This window comes from Pimephales promelas, chromosome 3 (genome assembly GCF_988280905.1).
Source record: "Pimephales promelas chromosome 3, fPimPro1.hap1.1, whole genome shotgun sequence".
Lineage (NCBI taxonomy): Eukaryota > Metazoa > Chordata > Actinopteri > Cypriniformes > Leuciscidae > Pimephales > Pimephales promelas.
In genome coordinates, this window is record NC_142771.1 from 34,911,683 (window position 1) to 34,925,477 (window position 13,795).

Below are 13,795 nucleotides of genomic sequence, written 5' to 3' on the forward strand. Positions count from 1 at the left end.
TATATGGAGGAAAATCCTGGAATGTTTTCATCAAAAACCTTAATTTCTTTTCGACTGAAGAAAGAAAGACGTGGGCATTTTGGATGACATGAGGGTGAGTAAATTATCAGCAAAAGTTTTTTTAAAAGTGAACTACTCCTTTAAGTCCTAGTCTATGTAAAAAAAAAAAAAACTAAAAAAACACTTCACTTAAGTTCAGCTGATTGCATTTATCATCAATTTAAACTATAATCCATTTTTATTTCACTGAAGTTAACATAGAACTAAGTGTACAGAAAAGCATTTAAGTATATTAATTTAAACATAATTTCTGTAATAACTTAAGTATACTAAAGTACAAATGCTGGTAGTAACGCTATGTAATTTGAAAAACAGGTCCATGTGATCCAGTGATCCATTATCTGAACACTGCACATTTACACCTTCACTTAATACAGACACGCAAATAAAAGAAATTCCAGTCAGTCAGTTTACTCAACCAACATAACTCAGGTATTCATCCGGGTGATGTGAAACACATACATTGAACAAGTGTCTTATTTTCTCTTTTCTTTGTCTCCCTCTTTTTTCTCTTTCCTTCCACTGCTGTTTCCCTTCCCCTTCCTCGCCTCTTTGTTGGGCTCTGCTCTGCTGTTTCCATTACTCTTCTGCAGCTGAGCGCTGTGGACTCTCTGGATGAGAGAGAAGTAGTCCTCATGTGGGCTGATTGGACTAGCCGTGTCCCCTGGGTGTGGAGTTGAGGGTCTTGAACGTGTCTTTCTGGCAGGAGACCGGCGAGGGGATGGAGACCTGGAGCGATGGTTTCTGGGTGGATTCACATTGAGAGCGATTGGTCCGCCGGGCCTAGGGCTGAGAGGAAGCACTATAGTCTCCCCTGGCTGTCCGATCGTGAGGAAGACTTCAGGGAATGAACACGGCTGATTGTTTTCTCCGTGCGTCTGAAGGAGACACAAAAATAAACTACCAGGCCTAATCAAACACAACTTTAAAATGGGTGTTTTCAGGATTACTAGCAAGTTATGGGCAGGCGAGTTTGATCAAGGTTGGAGCCAAACTCTGCAGAAAAGTGGACCTCGAGGGCCAGAGTTGAGAACCCCTGCATTTAGACATTAATGTTCAGTCAAGTAGCACACCCTGACGAAGGCATAAGCCGTAACGTATAGGTGTATCTGTCACCAATTTTATGGACAAAAGCCATGATCTAATAAAGGCTTTTTAACTTTTGTATCCACAAGTTTCCTACGCCCCATGAGGCCTTGCGTCAAAAGTGGGCGCGACTTCCGGTTGGAAGTAAACAAAGCGCGACTTGACATGCTTGACACTCGTTCATTCAACAGTTGACAGTCATTCAAGTTATAGCGATCCAAACTAGCTAACGATGTGGGAACACGACCTCAACGAAATTCAAAAGGGTGAAATAACAGTCCCTTTAACCTCCGCAGTAGTTGATTGGGAGTATTATAATAACATTATTAATAAACAATACTCATCAAGGCATGGTGACAGACAGTTGTGCGAGCTGACAAACAATTAAAATAAAAAATACACAGTCATTGTGCTTTGGAGTTTATTCAAAATTATAAATGAATGTGCTACTTGAATACATTAACTGGCACATTTGGTATTTTGTCACAGGCTTTAATCCTGAGTTTAGGTGTAACATCAGTAGAGAACAGCCAAACACATGCTGATAGAGTTTATAGAATATTAAGAATTTAAACAAATGTACACAGGAAGATTCGTCGACTTTTGGGAGGTGATGGAAACTACAGTCGTTGGCAGGATCAGAGACGGGCTCTGGCAGGATCGCTCTGATTTCTTTTTCGGCTTATGTTCAAAACAATCACGTTTAAGCCCCTGAATTAGTTTAGTCCGGTTATACATACAACCGCGAACAGCACATGATGTCCCTGAGCTCCGTAACACCATCTCTCATAAAGATTTGCGTCTTTAAATAGTAAAATAATTCTCCGAAAAACAGCTAGCCTCTTCGCTAACTAACACACAAAATACCATTGGAATGCTACTTCCGCCGCCTCACCGGAAGTTTCACCCACTTTATTTTTTACAGGAGCGCCCCTCGGAAACTTGTGCATACACAATTCGAGTGCCTTGGAGTATTACTTTGATTATGAATAAGTAGCTGTCTGGAACATGGAAAACAATATTTAAAGGGTTAGTTCACCCAAAAATGAAAGTTCTGTCAGTATTTACTCACCCTCATGTTGCTCCAACCCCGTAAGACCTTCGTTCATCTTCGGAACACAAATTAAGATATTTAAGATATTAAGATCGCTCCTGCATACTAGTCCATGGGCTTCTTGAGGGATTGAAACTTGCCAGCCCCGAAAAGTTATTAAAGACATCGTTAAAATAGTCCAAGTGACTACAGTGGCTCAATCTTAACTTTATCAAGTGACGAGAACACTTTTTGTGCGCAAAAACAAACAAAAATAACGACTCACTTTGACTATTTTAACAATGTCTTTAATAACTTTTCAAGCCCGGCAAGTTTCAATCCCTCAAGAAGCCTATGGATATGCAGGAGTGATCCAGCTCTCAGATTTCATCAAAAATATCTTAATTTGTGTTCCGAAGATGAACGAAGGTCTTACAGGGTTGGAACAACATGAGGGTGAGTAAATACTGACAGAACTTTCATTTTTGGGTGAACTAACCCTTTAAGTCCTAAGTTTACTTTTAGCTGCAAGATCAGCTCATGTCTAGCACTTCCTTGAAGGTACTTGTACTTGCCCTGTAGTCAATAATTGTATCCCTTAAAACTCCTCTTTGATCACCAAAATGACATATTGAAAAGTTTTTTCCTTGAAAAAAAAAAATCTTCATGTATCTCAACACCCTTGCCTCGTTTAGTATACACGGTTCTATGATTATGCAAATTAGCCCCGCCTCCACTCACTCACTCCAGCTCAGAGATCCACTCATTCCCGTTTTATGTTTATGTGTTTATAACTACATAAAAATTAGGCTATTAAATATAAGCACAGATATACAGATTTTTTTATTTGACATATCGTAAGTATTATTAGGTATTAAAGTTAGAGACAGATTAGTCTTCTATGTTGCGACATCCGAGTGAAACTTATTTAGGATTATGGAAAAATAATAAGATGTAAGGACTCGGTTCTATTGTTGATTGGATTGTGAGATGTGGGCGTTAAAAGAGGCAGGGTTTAAACAGATTAAACAATTGGATAAATCCTGCATAGAGAGCAGTCTGTCGCTTTCACCAAAAGATTGAGTTATGGCACATTTTGATTAAACATTATGAGGTAAAAAAAATAAAAAATACAAGCTAAACTTGAATCGTTCACAGTGAGATCAATTACTGCATTTAGAATATAGATATGGTAAATCTTCATTTCATGCTGCCTTTGTGAAGACATTCATTTGTTTCACACATTTAATAACTTTTCACTTAAAATTCTTTCATTCTGAAAAACACGTTTCATGGTCATTTACTGCACTTACCTGATGTGGAGGGAAGCGCATGGAAATTTGAAATGATATCTGTAAAACACGAATGTGCTATTAATATCAATCACTCAGCTCAAAAATGGATGCAGTACATGCTGAAAGAAAAGTCCCTCACCTGCGCCGACATGTCATCATACGGTAATCTCTCCCTATCCGACGCTGGGCATAATGAGGGCGATCTGGCGGGAGGCCTGCCAGGTGTGTCCGAGTCACAGACGGGCAGAGAGGGACAGGACGGACTGGGACAAACTTTTTTTGGTGCAGCAGGTGACGCGGGGGTCAGCATGATTTGGGGGGCTGCTTTATTCCTCTCTCTCTTTGTCTCTATTCTGGAGGGCTGGAGGCCTGGCAATGAGCCAAGTGTCACACGTTGATCATCCAGTCGTCCTCTTTGAAAGTTGGCCAGTAGATTGCAAAGGTCCTCCGCATCTTCCGCTGTATGCAACAAGCCAGTAGAACAGTGTGAAAATCACAGTAATTCGGCCATTAATAATCATTATTATCCGAGCCGACTTCAGTGAGGCCTACCTGTGGGATTAGCGTTCGGGGTATTTGGAGAGGGGGAAGGTTTTTTAAAGGGATCAAATGAGCACCGCTGGTCATCCATTCGCCGATGCTGGGAATTATACACCAGGGAAAAAAACTGGTCCTGATCGATACAATTTTGTACCTGATTCAGAGAAAAGGAAACAATACATGAATCAATGTATATTTATGATTTTCAGAGGCATTCCCAGCAGACAGTCGTGTGTTTATTAGTCAAAGCGTTTCAGTCTTCTGTTTATTCAAATACAGATAGTATGATGCCCTTAGTAGGGATTTCCTGGAAAGGTGTTCCTTAAGCCTAGTTCACACTACATGATTGTAAAACGTCGGGCTGAACTGTGCGGTTCACGCTACATGACTTGCTCTCAGTGAAATCTGGAGTGTTTAAGTTGTTGAGCTGTTCACACGACACAACGAGATTGATCCGCAACAGGAGGTAACGCACTACACCAGTTGACAACTCGTCACCTGACGATTCTATCTCGTCTACAAACCACGTTTTGTCACGAAAAATCACGCGATAAATGACCCGGAAATGACACGAAACTTTTGCAGCGCCAATACCCAGCGAAGAACACAACACGCAAATATGGACGAATATCAGACAGAAACTAGTGCTGCAAACACTTTGATTTGCTTTGATAAAAAATGCAAAAAAAGGGAAAAAAAAGATTTACCTGGTGGCCTTGCTCTGATTGGCTGTAGCACATGACATCACGTGAGGTTGAGTCGAGCGACTGCGACAGCTCTGGATATCTAGTATGCTAGACATTTTTCTGGGCTCGGCGACGCGTCTGTGAGGCGTCTGCGAGTGTCTTTGATGCGTTCTTGGCTCTTTCATACTAACAGATTGGCGAGCGTTCATCGCCCGCTAATCCCTCGAGATTTGCACACGATAACACCCTGACCTGTCGTGAGCTCAACGATTTGCAAATCGGGCTTAAAATCATGTAGTGTGAACTAGGCGTTATTTGGCGTGTTTGCGTTCGACGCCCTCTGGTGTTCAGATGAAGCAGCGTTTACTACCGATGAGCCGCACTGCACCGACAAGCTGCGCATAAAATAATCGCAGCGTTTGCGATTAATTGTGCAGCCTGTTTTCACAAATTCACATTTTTGTAATTTACACAGAGACTATAACAGTATAGTTTTCAAAAGTTTGCATTTTCAGGCACCCAAAATGCCAGTGTCGTGTAAATGAACGGCCAAAATGCTAAATCCATAAATGTTTTTAGTTTTTATTTGGAAAACTGAAAGGTTTGCTACACTTTTGCAATGTTCACACAAAAGGGGCCATTTACACGACAACACTGTTTTCAACTAAAAAACTAAAAGTTTTTCATGCATTTTGGTCGTTCATTTACATGACAGCGGTGTTTTGGAGGGCTGAAAATGCAAACTTCTGAAAGCGGGTTTCAAAGAACACGTTTTTGAAAATGATAAGTCATCGTCTCTGTATAAACTACAAAAGTGCGAATTTGTAATAAAACGGTGACATCATGCTTATTACATGTTCAGTCAATTGGCGACATCGCCAACTACTGGCCTGGCATGAATAATACAGCGTTTTAGTCGTTTTAATGGACCTGTGTGAACGGGGATCGTTTTGACTAATCGAAGTTGTCGTCTGTACGTGAAAATCTTCAAAAACCAAAAGGAAAAACGTTACTGTTTTTAGTACATCATTGGCGTTTAAACGTTATATTGTGCAAACTAATCTGAGAGCTACAAGTCATTACAAAGGCAAGTAAACAATAACAAAATATATCAACTTCATAGCATTGGAAATATAGGCGTTCAAATACTTATTTGCCTCTGGATCATACGAATAAATACATGAACCTACGATGACACTTCCAGACCCCTCCATGATTTCTAAGTGGGAGAACTTGCAAAATAGCAGGGTGTTCAAATAATTATTTTCCTCACTGTATATCAATCACCTCAGAGGAAGGACTGAATGATCCTGATCTCCTGGGAGGGTTAGTCGGGGATACAGGTTGAGAATAAGACTTCCTTGGGGGGGCAGGAGACCCCAGTTGGATTTTGGGAGCAGAGCAGCTCTGATCATCCATCCGAGAGCCCTGCCAGAGAGAAAATAATACAAGCGTGCCTTGCTATCACAGAGTGCTTTTAAATTAATGATATTCGGCCCAGGTTTCTACCTCTGTGCATGTGCCAGTTATGGAAACAGGAGAGCGTTAGTAAATGTTGATTGAGATCGTAAAATAAGCCCTTTTTTGCTGGCCTATATTTGTGCTCTTGCCCTTATTAGAGCCGTGCATGGTCTAACAAATGTATCTCAAAGGGGTCGTTTCATCACATTTTCCATGATTTTTAATGCACTAAGAAAATATACTATAACTTTTTATTATATTTAACAATAAATGTATCTATTTAACAACAAATTAAGCTGCATAAATAATGACAGATAAATACATTAACATGGACTAAAATTCTGAAAATATTCAGAATTTTCAGTATCATTACTCCAGTCTTCAGTGTCACATGATCCTTCAGAAATTATTCCCATATACTGATTTGATACTCAAGAAACATTTGTGATTTTTCAGGATTCTTTGATGAATAGACAGTTCAAAATAACAAGTATTTGAAATAGACATTTTTTGTAACATTATAAATGTCTTTACTGACACTTTTAATCCACTAACGCATGCTTGCTGAATAAAAGCATTCGTTTCTTTCAGACTTGGCATTACACACCTGTATTCTGGAGACCATGTTGAAGAGTTGATCTGATTCCTCAGCTGTCATCCCAGAAGGTGTTTGTTTTCCTGACAACGGCTTAAGTGTCACCCGCTGGTCATCGAACCGTCGATTTTGGGTGTTAGAAATGAGTTTAAAGAAATTCTCCACATCTTGATCTGTTTAGGTGGTGTATACAAACATGCACTTAGTAAAGAAACTTCTCTGATTGGTTTGCTTTATAATGCATTTGTTGAATTATTCACTTTATTATTACAGACTGACCTGACTGGCTGTTATCCATATGTCTGGGTGAAGGCGATAAGGGGTTAATGGAGCAGCGCTGATCATCCATACGTCCACGTTGTGCTTGACTAACTAGACACAACATCTGGTCCTGCTCACCCTGATGGATTAAGAACAAGAATAACAGGCTTTTGTACTTTGTAAGTAGGAAGTTTTGAAAGATTTGTACAGTATCTGAGGCCACTGTAAATATACACTCACCTAAAGGATTATTAGGAACACCATACTAATACTGTGTTTGACCCCCTTTCGCCTTAATTCTACGTGGCATTGATTCAACAAGGTGCTGAAAGCATTCTTTAGAAATGTTGGCCCATATTGATAGGATAGCATCTTGCAGTTGATGGAGATTTGTGGGATGCACATCCAGGGCACGAAGCTCCCGTTCCACCACATCCCAAAGATGCTCTATTGGGTTGAGATCTGGTGACTGTGGCGGCCATTTTAGTACAATGAACTCATTGTCATGTTCAAGAAACCAATTTGAAATGATTCGAGCTTTGTGACATGGTGCATTATCCTGCTGGAAGTAGCCATCAGAGGATGGGGACATGGTGGCCATAAAGGGGTGGACATGGTCAGAAACAATCCTCAGGTAGGCCGTGGCATTTAAACGATGCCCAATTGGCACTAAGGGGCCTAAAGTGTGCCAAGAAAACATCCCCCACACCATTACACCACCACCAGCCTGCACAGTGGTAACAAGGCATGATGGATACATGTTCTCATTCTGTTTACGCCAAATTCTGACTCTACCATCTGAATGTCTCAACAGAAATCGAGACTCATCAGACCAGGCAACATTTTTCCAGTCTTCAACTGTCCAATTTTGGTGAGCTCTTGCAAATTGTAGCCTCTTTTTCCTATTTGTAGTGGAGATGAGTGGTACCCGGTGGGGTCTTCTGCTGTTGTAGCCCATCCGCCTCAAGGTTGTGCGTGTTGTGGCTTCACAAATGCTTTGCTGCATACCTCGGTTGTAACGAGTGGTTATTTCAGTCAAAGTTGCTCTTCTATCAGCTTGAATCAGTCGGCCCATTCTCCTCTGACCTCTAGCATCAACAAGGCATTTTCGCCCACAGGACTGCCACATACTGGATGTTTTTCCCTTTTCACACCATTCTTTGTAAACCCTAGAAATGGTTGTGCGTGAAAATCCCAGTAACTGAGCAGATTGTGAAATACTCAGACACCAACAACCATGCCATGCTCAAAATGTCTTAAATCATCTTTCTTTCTCATTCTGACATTCAGTTTGGAGTTCAGGAGATTGTCTTGACCAGGACCACACCCCTAAACGCATTGAAGCAACTGCCATGTGATTGGTTGATTAGATAATTGCATTAATGAAAAATTGAACAGGTGTCCTTAATAATCCTTTAAGTGAGTGTATGTCATTCATACTCACTTGAAAACGTTCCATTCTGTCCTTGTCTGATATGGGGTTGAATGAGGCTGATCTGGTTGTGAGCGTGTTGTAAGTGTCTGAATCAGCAGGAGTCTGGGGATTGTAGCTCGCTCTTCTCACAGAGTCCGGGGCTTCGGGGGAAAGGGTGTTTTTGGGAGGGATCTGTTTCCTGAAACTCTACATTGCAGATTAAGAAATTTGAAGGAAAAAAACGTTCTTTTCAATTCTTTCCTGTATATACAATCAAAAATAAATTGCAGGATTTTCTTCGTTTTCACTTAATTTTACAATATGTTATAAGTACTGGGTAAAATAAGTACATGGGTTAAGGTTAGGTTTATGGGTAAGTTCAGGGCTAGAACTTGTTGAAAGTGGTTGTTATCTACTATAATAAGAATGCAGAACAAGGCTATAAAATAAAATGCTACTAAATTTCTAATATAAATACTAAAAATTCTGAAATTGCTAGTAAATTTCACAATTACTAAGAAATGGCAAATACTATTTGAAATAGTAAAACGTATTTTCTTGTAAAACATGCTCCAAATAAACTTTGTTTTACTAATAGGATGTCCTCCAAAGTTCACTGGAAAACTCACATGAGCTCTGCTGACCATGTTGCAAAACTGATCAAAGTTTGTCTTCAGTGCATTTCTGTCTTTCGGATCTCTCATGGTGAATGCCTCCATCCCTGGCAGTGAACTAAGCGTCACTCGTTGGTCATCTAATCGTTGGCTCTGACTCTTGACCAGGTACTGAAAAAAGTCATCGCCATCTGCCGAAGTGTTGTACAAAGAGACATGAACACAGTACAGAAAAAACCTGTGCTTTTTCATGCACTGTTCAATTTAAAAAAAAAAAATTGCATTCTCTCGCAAAACTTTTGTTTTCTCGTGCAAAGATTTGCGTTCATTCGCAAACTTTTGTGAGTTTGGAAAAACACTTTCTGATTAATATACTGCTGGCAGTCGTTCAGCACTATGGAGAACCTAAAGGGACACGGTGAAGGAAAAAATATGAGACGGGATGAAAAATTCTTTGTTAATGCTTTTGCGTTCTCTCGTGAATGTTTTGCGTTTCGCAGAGAAACTTTCCGTTCGCTCGCAAACTTTTGCATTCTCTCGCAAAGATATTTGCATTTGTTCGCAAACTTTTCCATTCACTTGCAAACTTTTGCATTCGCTCGCAAAGATATTTTCATTTGTTCGCAAACTTTTCCATTCACTCGCAAACTTTTCCATTTGCTCGCAAAGATATGTGCATTTGTTCGCAAACTTTTTCATTCACTGGCAAACTTAGGCATTCGTTCGCAAATATATTTACATTTGTTCGCAAACTTTTCCATTCACTCGCAAAGATATTTGCATTTGTTCGCAAACTTTTCCATTCACTCGCAAACTTTTCGTTCGCAAAGATATTTACATTTGTTCGCAAACTTTTTCATTCACTGGCAAACTTTTGCATTCGTTCGCAAAGATATTTACATTTGTTCGGAAACTTTTTCATTCACTGGCAAACTTTTGCATTCGTTCGCAAAGATATTTGCATTTGTTCGCAAACTTTTCCATTCGCTCGCAAAGATATTTGCATTTGTTCGCAAACTTTTCCATTCACTCGCAAACTTTTCCATTCGTTCGCAAAGATATTTACATTTGTTCGCAAACTTTTTCATTCGCTCGCAAAGATATTTGCATTTGTTCGCAAACTTTTCCATTCGCTCGCAAAGATATGTGCATTTGTTCGCAAACTTTTCCATTCACAGGCAAACTTTTGCATTCGTTTGCAAAGATATTTACATTTGTTCGCAAACTTTTTCATTCACTGGCAAACTTTTGCATTCGTTCGCAAAGATATTTGCATTTGTTCGCAAACTTTTCCATTCGCTCGCAAAGATATTTGCATTTGTTCGCAAACTTTTCCATTCACTCGCAAACTTTTCCATTCGTTCGCAAAGATATGTGCATTTGTTCGCAAACTTTTCCATTCACTTGCAAACTTTTGCATTCGCTCGCAAAGATATTTGCACTTGTTCGCAAACTTTTCCATTCACTCGCAAACTTTTGCATTCGCTCGCAGAGATATTTGCATTTGTTCGCAAACTTTTCCATTCACTGGCAAACTTTTGCATTCGCTGGCTAAAGGCCAATTTATACTTCTGCGTCGAGGGTACGCCGTAATGTACGGCGTTGGCTACGCACGTAGGCGACGCCGTTATAAGCATTTATACTTCTGCGTTCAGGTCTTGTTGCTCTGCAGTACTGCTCCGAAACGCTAGTTGGCGGCGGAGAGTTTTAATGTTCCACTGTGTTTAGATTCCTCGCGGCTAGGGTACTACAAGCAATAGCGATTGAAAGAGAGTGGATCATGTTGGAGTTGGAGCTTATTGAGGTGGAAAAACAGTTCACTTTAGTGAAATTACTAAAACTGAAAGGCAGAAATGAGAGAAGACGTCGGAGGAGATGGTACGTGTGGAAATCATAGACAGTGATGGAAATGCGTGAGAAGGTACGTGCGGAAATGCGTAGGAGGAAATGCGATGCTACCAAGCCGACCAATCAGCGATCTTGCGGTCCGCGTCGTCGCGACGTGTAGTTACATTTTTGAGGAGGTGCGCGTCAGGCGACGGCGAAGGGTACGCGCAATGGGACGCGTCTGTGCGTATGCTACGCCGTACCTACTGCGCGCACCCTACGCAGAAGTATAAATCGGCCTTAAGATATTTGCATTCGTTTGTAAACGTTTTCCTCACTTGCAAAGGTATTTGCATTTGCTCGCAAAGATATTTGCCTTCCTTTCGCAAACATTTCCATTCACTCGAAAACTTTTGCATTCGCTCGCAAATAAATTTGCGTTAATTCGTAAACTTTTTCACTCACTCGCAAAGGTATTTGCATTTACAATTTTCCCTCCACCATGTCACTTTAAGGGCTCTGTAAGAAGCTCCGTAAAAAAGAGATATCACAATCCCCTCTGTAAAAACCAATGACTCTAATATGTCAACAAAAAGAAATTTGAACCAAGGTTTATCCAATGTTCATATTTCTGATACGGAAATGTATGTGAATTAGTTCATATTTATTCAAAAATGCCTCATTTCCATCTAGTGCTGTCAAATCGATTAATCGTGATTAATTGCATCTAACAAGAAAGTTTTTGTTTATGTGTGTAAATATATATATATATACAAACACACACATGATATAAACAAACTTTTATGTTAGAATTGATTAATCGTGAATAAACGATTTGACAGCATTTTAGAAAACATGAAATACAAAAGCATTTGTCTTAATGTACTGTGACTAATCAACTATGTAAATAGAGTGATGCCCATTTAAAAAAAAAAAATTACCATTACCAAAATGACAAAGACATCTGACCTGGGCTGTTGGGATGAAGTTGTTGAGGTTTAGTTGAACCCAATGTGCATCGCTGTTCATCTAATCTTCCACGCTGAGCGTTACAAACGAGGGAAAACAACTGATCCTGTTCCCCTGAAACTGACTGCCAAGACCAAACATTTCAATCAATTTGAACATTCTTAACAGGTTGCAGTAAACATACACTGTTAATATTGTTTCACATCAATGAAGTAATAATAAAATATAGCAGAAAAGTTTAGGGTCAAAAGTTTAGAAATGTAAAAACAATACCTCCATTTTGTCCTCCACAGACGTCATCTCCTACAATGTTCATCTGTATATTCTTCTTAATAAGATACAAATATCAATGCATACTTCTTTAGAACAAGTATTAAAATCTCAGTCATAGTGCAATCTACTTGTGTACAAACTTGCGAGCAAGCTTCTCTCTCCAGCCTGAAGTAAAGCTCTACCAGGATGGATGGATGGAGTGCTTTTAGAAGGTCTTAAGCTTTGAATATAAACCGGCACCCATTAGGAAACCTAGATGGGGGCAGTCTTTAATCCCAGATAAAAACAGTTAATCCTCTCTATCATGCAGCGATGATCTTTTATCATGGGGGACAATTATTGGAGCAGTGACATCAGTATCAACAGACTTCCTGATACCATCAGTCTGTGTTTAGTTTGGTAACTCTATAGAAACGATTAATGGAATTCTAAAAACCAGCAGACAATACACAAACATTGGATTATTCTGTTCAGGATCAAATTCAAGGATTTTCAACCAAGAGTGGAGCAACAGGAAGTTTAGCTGCAAATATGTACAAAAATAGGATGTGAAACTCTTTAAGCAGCACTATGTAGCTTTTTCAACCTAGTACTTTTCCAAAACACTTGAGATGGTACATCGACTTACAATAGGTTGAATGACAGGTCTGCCATTGCTTGACAGTGTCTGTATCGCTTTTACTGGCACTCTGTAACTTCGGGGAGCGGGTAGGAACCATAGACTGTAAAAAATATGGACAAAGCGGCTGTGACGTCACCCATAGACTCTCTGAAGAACGGGTTTGAGGCTGTTTATGGGGGGTATGGGCGGCGCCATACTGGAAAATCTTGGGAAATACAAAATGCAAATGTTCAAAAAGGATACAGAGGCGGTATGATGTGTTGTGTCAGATCATGGCCGAGACGTCAAATTCCTCTCGGCGCAGCCCGTTATCAGCTGTCAATCAAAGTTAACCGCCCTTATTTGCCATACATTTTATATCTAAATACGATCTAAACTAACGAGTCAGAAAAAATTCACCCCCCTCACAGTTGTCAGGAACGCGGAACATATTGAAGATTACAATAAAAGTCCATGGGACCAAACTGTAAAAAAATGCTGTGAAAACAGACATTTTAACATGGGGTAACATTTGCTCCCTTTTGGGACCTTCCTCTAGCGGATTTTAGATGTATTGCAGTTTTTCGCACTTCCGGGTAGGCTTCATGTTTCAGATTAGAATGCTGACGCTTGGTAGGAACCCGAGCACAAAAAGAACTACAAAATTCGACTGCTTTACGGCATACATCACTTCCCACACTTCCTCAAATTCTGACGCGATAGCCCAACAAGCGTTTTTTTTTTAACCTCTGAATGTTGTCATGGCTGATGCAGCGAGTAAAACCAAATGTGAAGTGCGTCAGAAACAGAGCGTGAACCAGGCTAGCAAACAGTTTACTGTTGGAAATGTATTTCGCACCTCGCTGCATCCAGTGTAGACTGCATTGCTTCCTTTTGAGGGCGCTTAACACACTGTCGATTTTTGCTGCCTTGTCGAAAAATGCTAGCCTGGTTCAACCAGACTCTAGTTCATTTCATTTCCACTGAAGTAAAATGAAATTGAGCGGAAGTGCGTAGGAGGGTGCAGCCAGGCTAGAAAAATGCTACCGTAGCGCGAATTGATCACAGAATGTGGATTAA

General features: G+C 40.1%; 1 protein-coding gene across 1 annotated transcript; it reads right to left on the reverse strand.

Moving 5' to 3' along the window:
• Positions 1-225: 225 nt before the first annotated feature.
• On the reverse strand, positions 226-13,467 carry LOC120489013 (uncharacterized). The gene is made up of 11 exons (XM_039685641.2): positions 12,115-13,467; positions 11,842-11,965; positions 9,061-9,236; positions 8,462-8,638; positions 7,036-7,156; positions 6,769-6,929; positions 5,988-6,128; positions 4,027-4,168; positions 3,614-3,933; positions 3,493-3,531; positions 226-938 (listed from the first exon to the last, which is right to left on the reverse strand). Exons 1-11 carry the CDS (start codon positions 12,139-12,141, stop codon positions 537-539), a joined length of 1,830 nt encoding a protein of 609 aa, XP_039541575.2. The 5' UTR covers positions 12,142-13,467; the 3' UTR covers positions 226-536.
• Positions 13,468-13,795: the final 328 nt, after the last annotated feature.

Excerpts from the sequence above, each read along its gene's own strand:
- LOC120489013 (XM_039685641.2), bottom strand. The coding sequence starts at position 12,141 with ATGACGTCTGTGGAGGACAAAATGGAG. Across the intron at positions 11,966-12,114 it reads CTGTGGAGGACAAAATGGAG|TCAGTTTCAGGGGAACAGGA; the intron begins GTATTGTTTTTA and ends TGGTCTTGGCAG. Across the intron at positions 7,157-8,461 it reads ACAGAATGGAACGTTTTCAA|GGTGAGCAGGACCAGATGTT; the intron begins GTGAGTATGAAT and ends TTAATCCATCAG.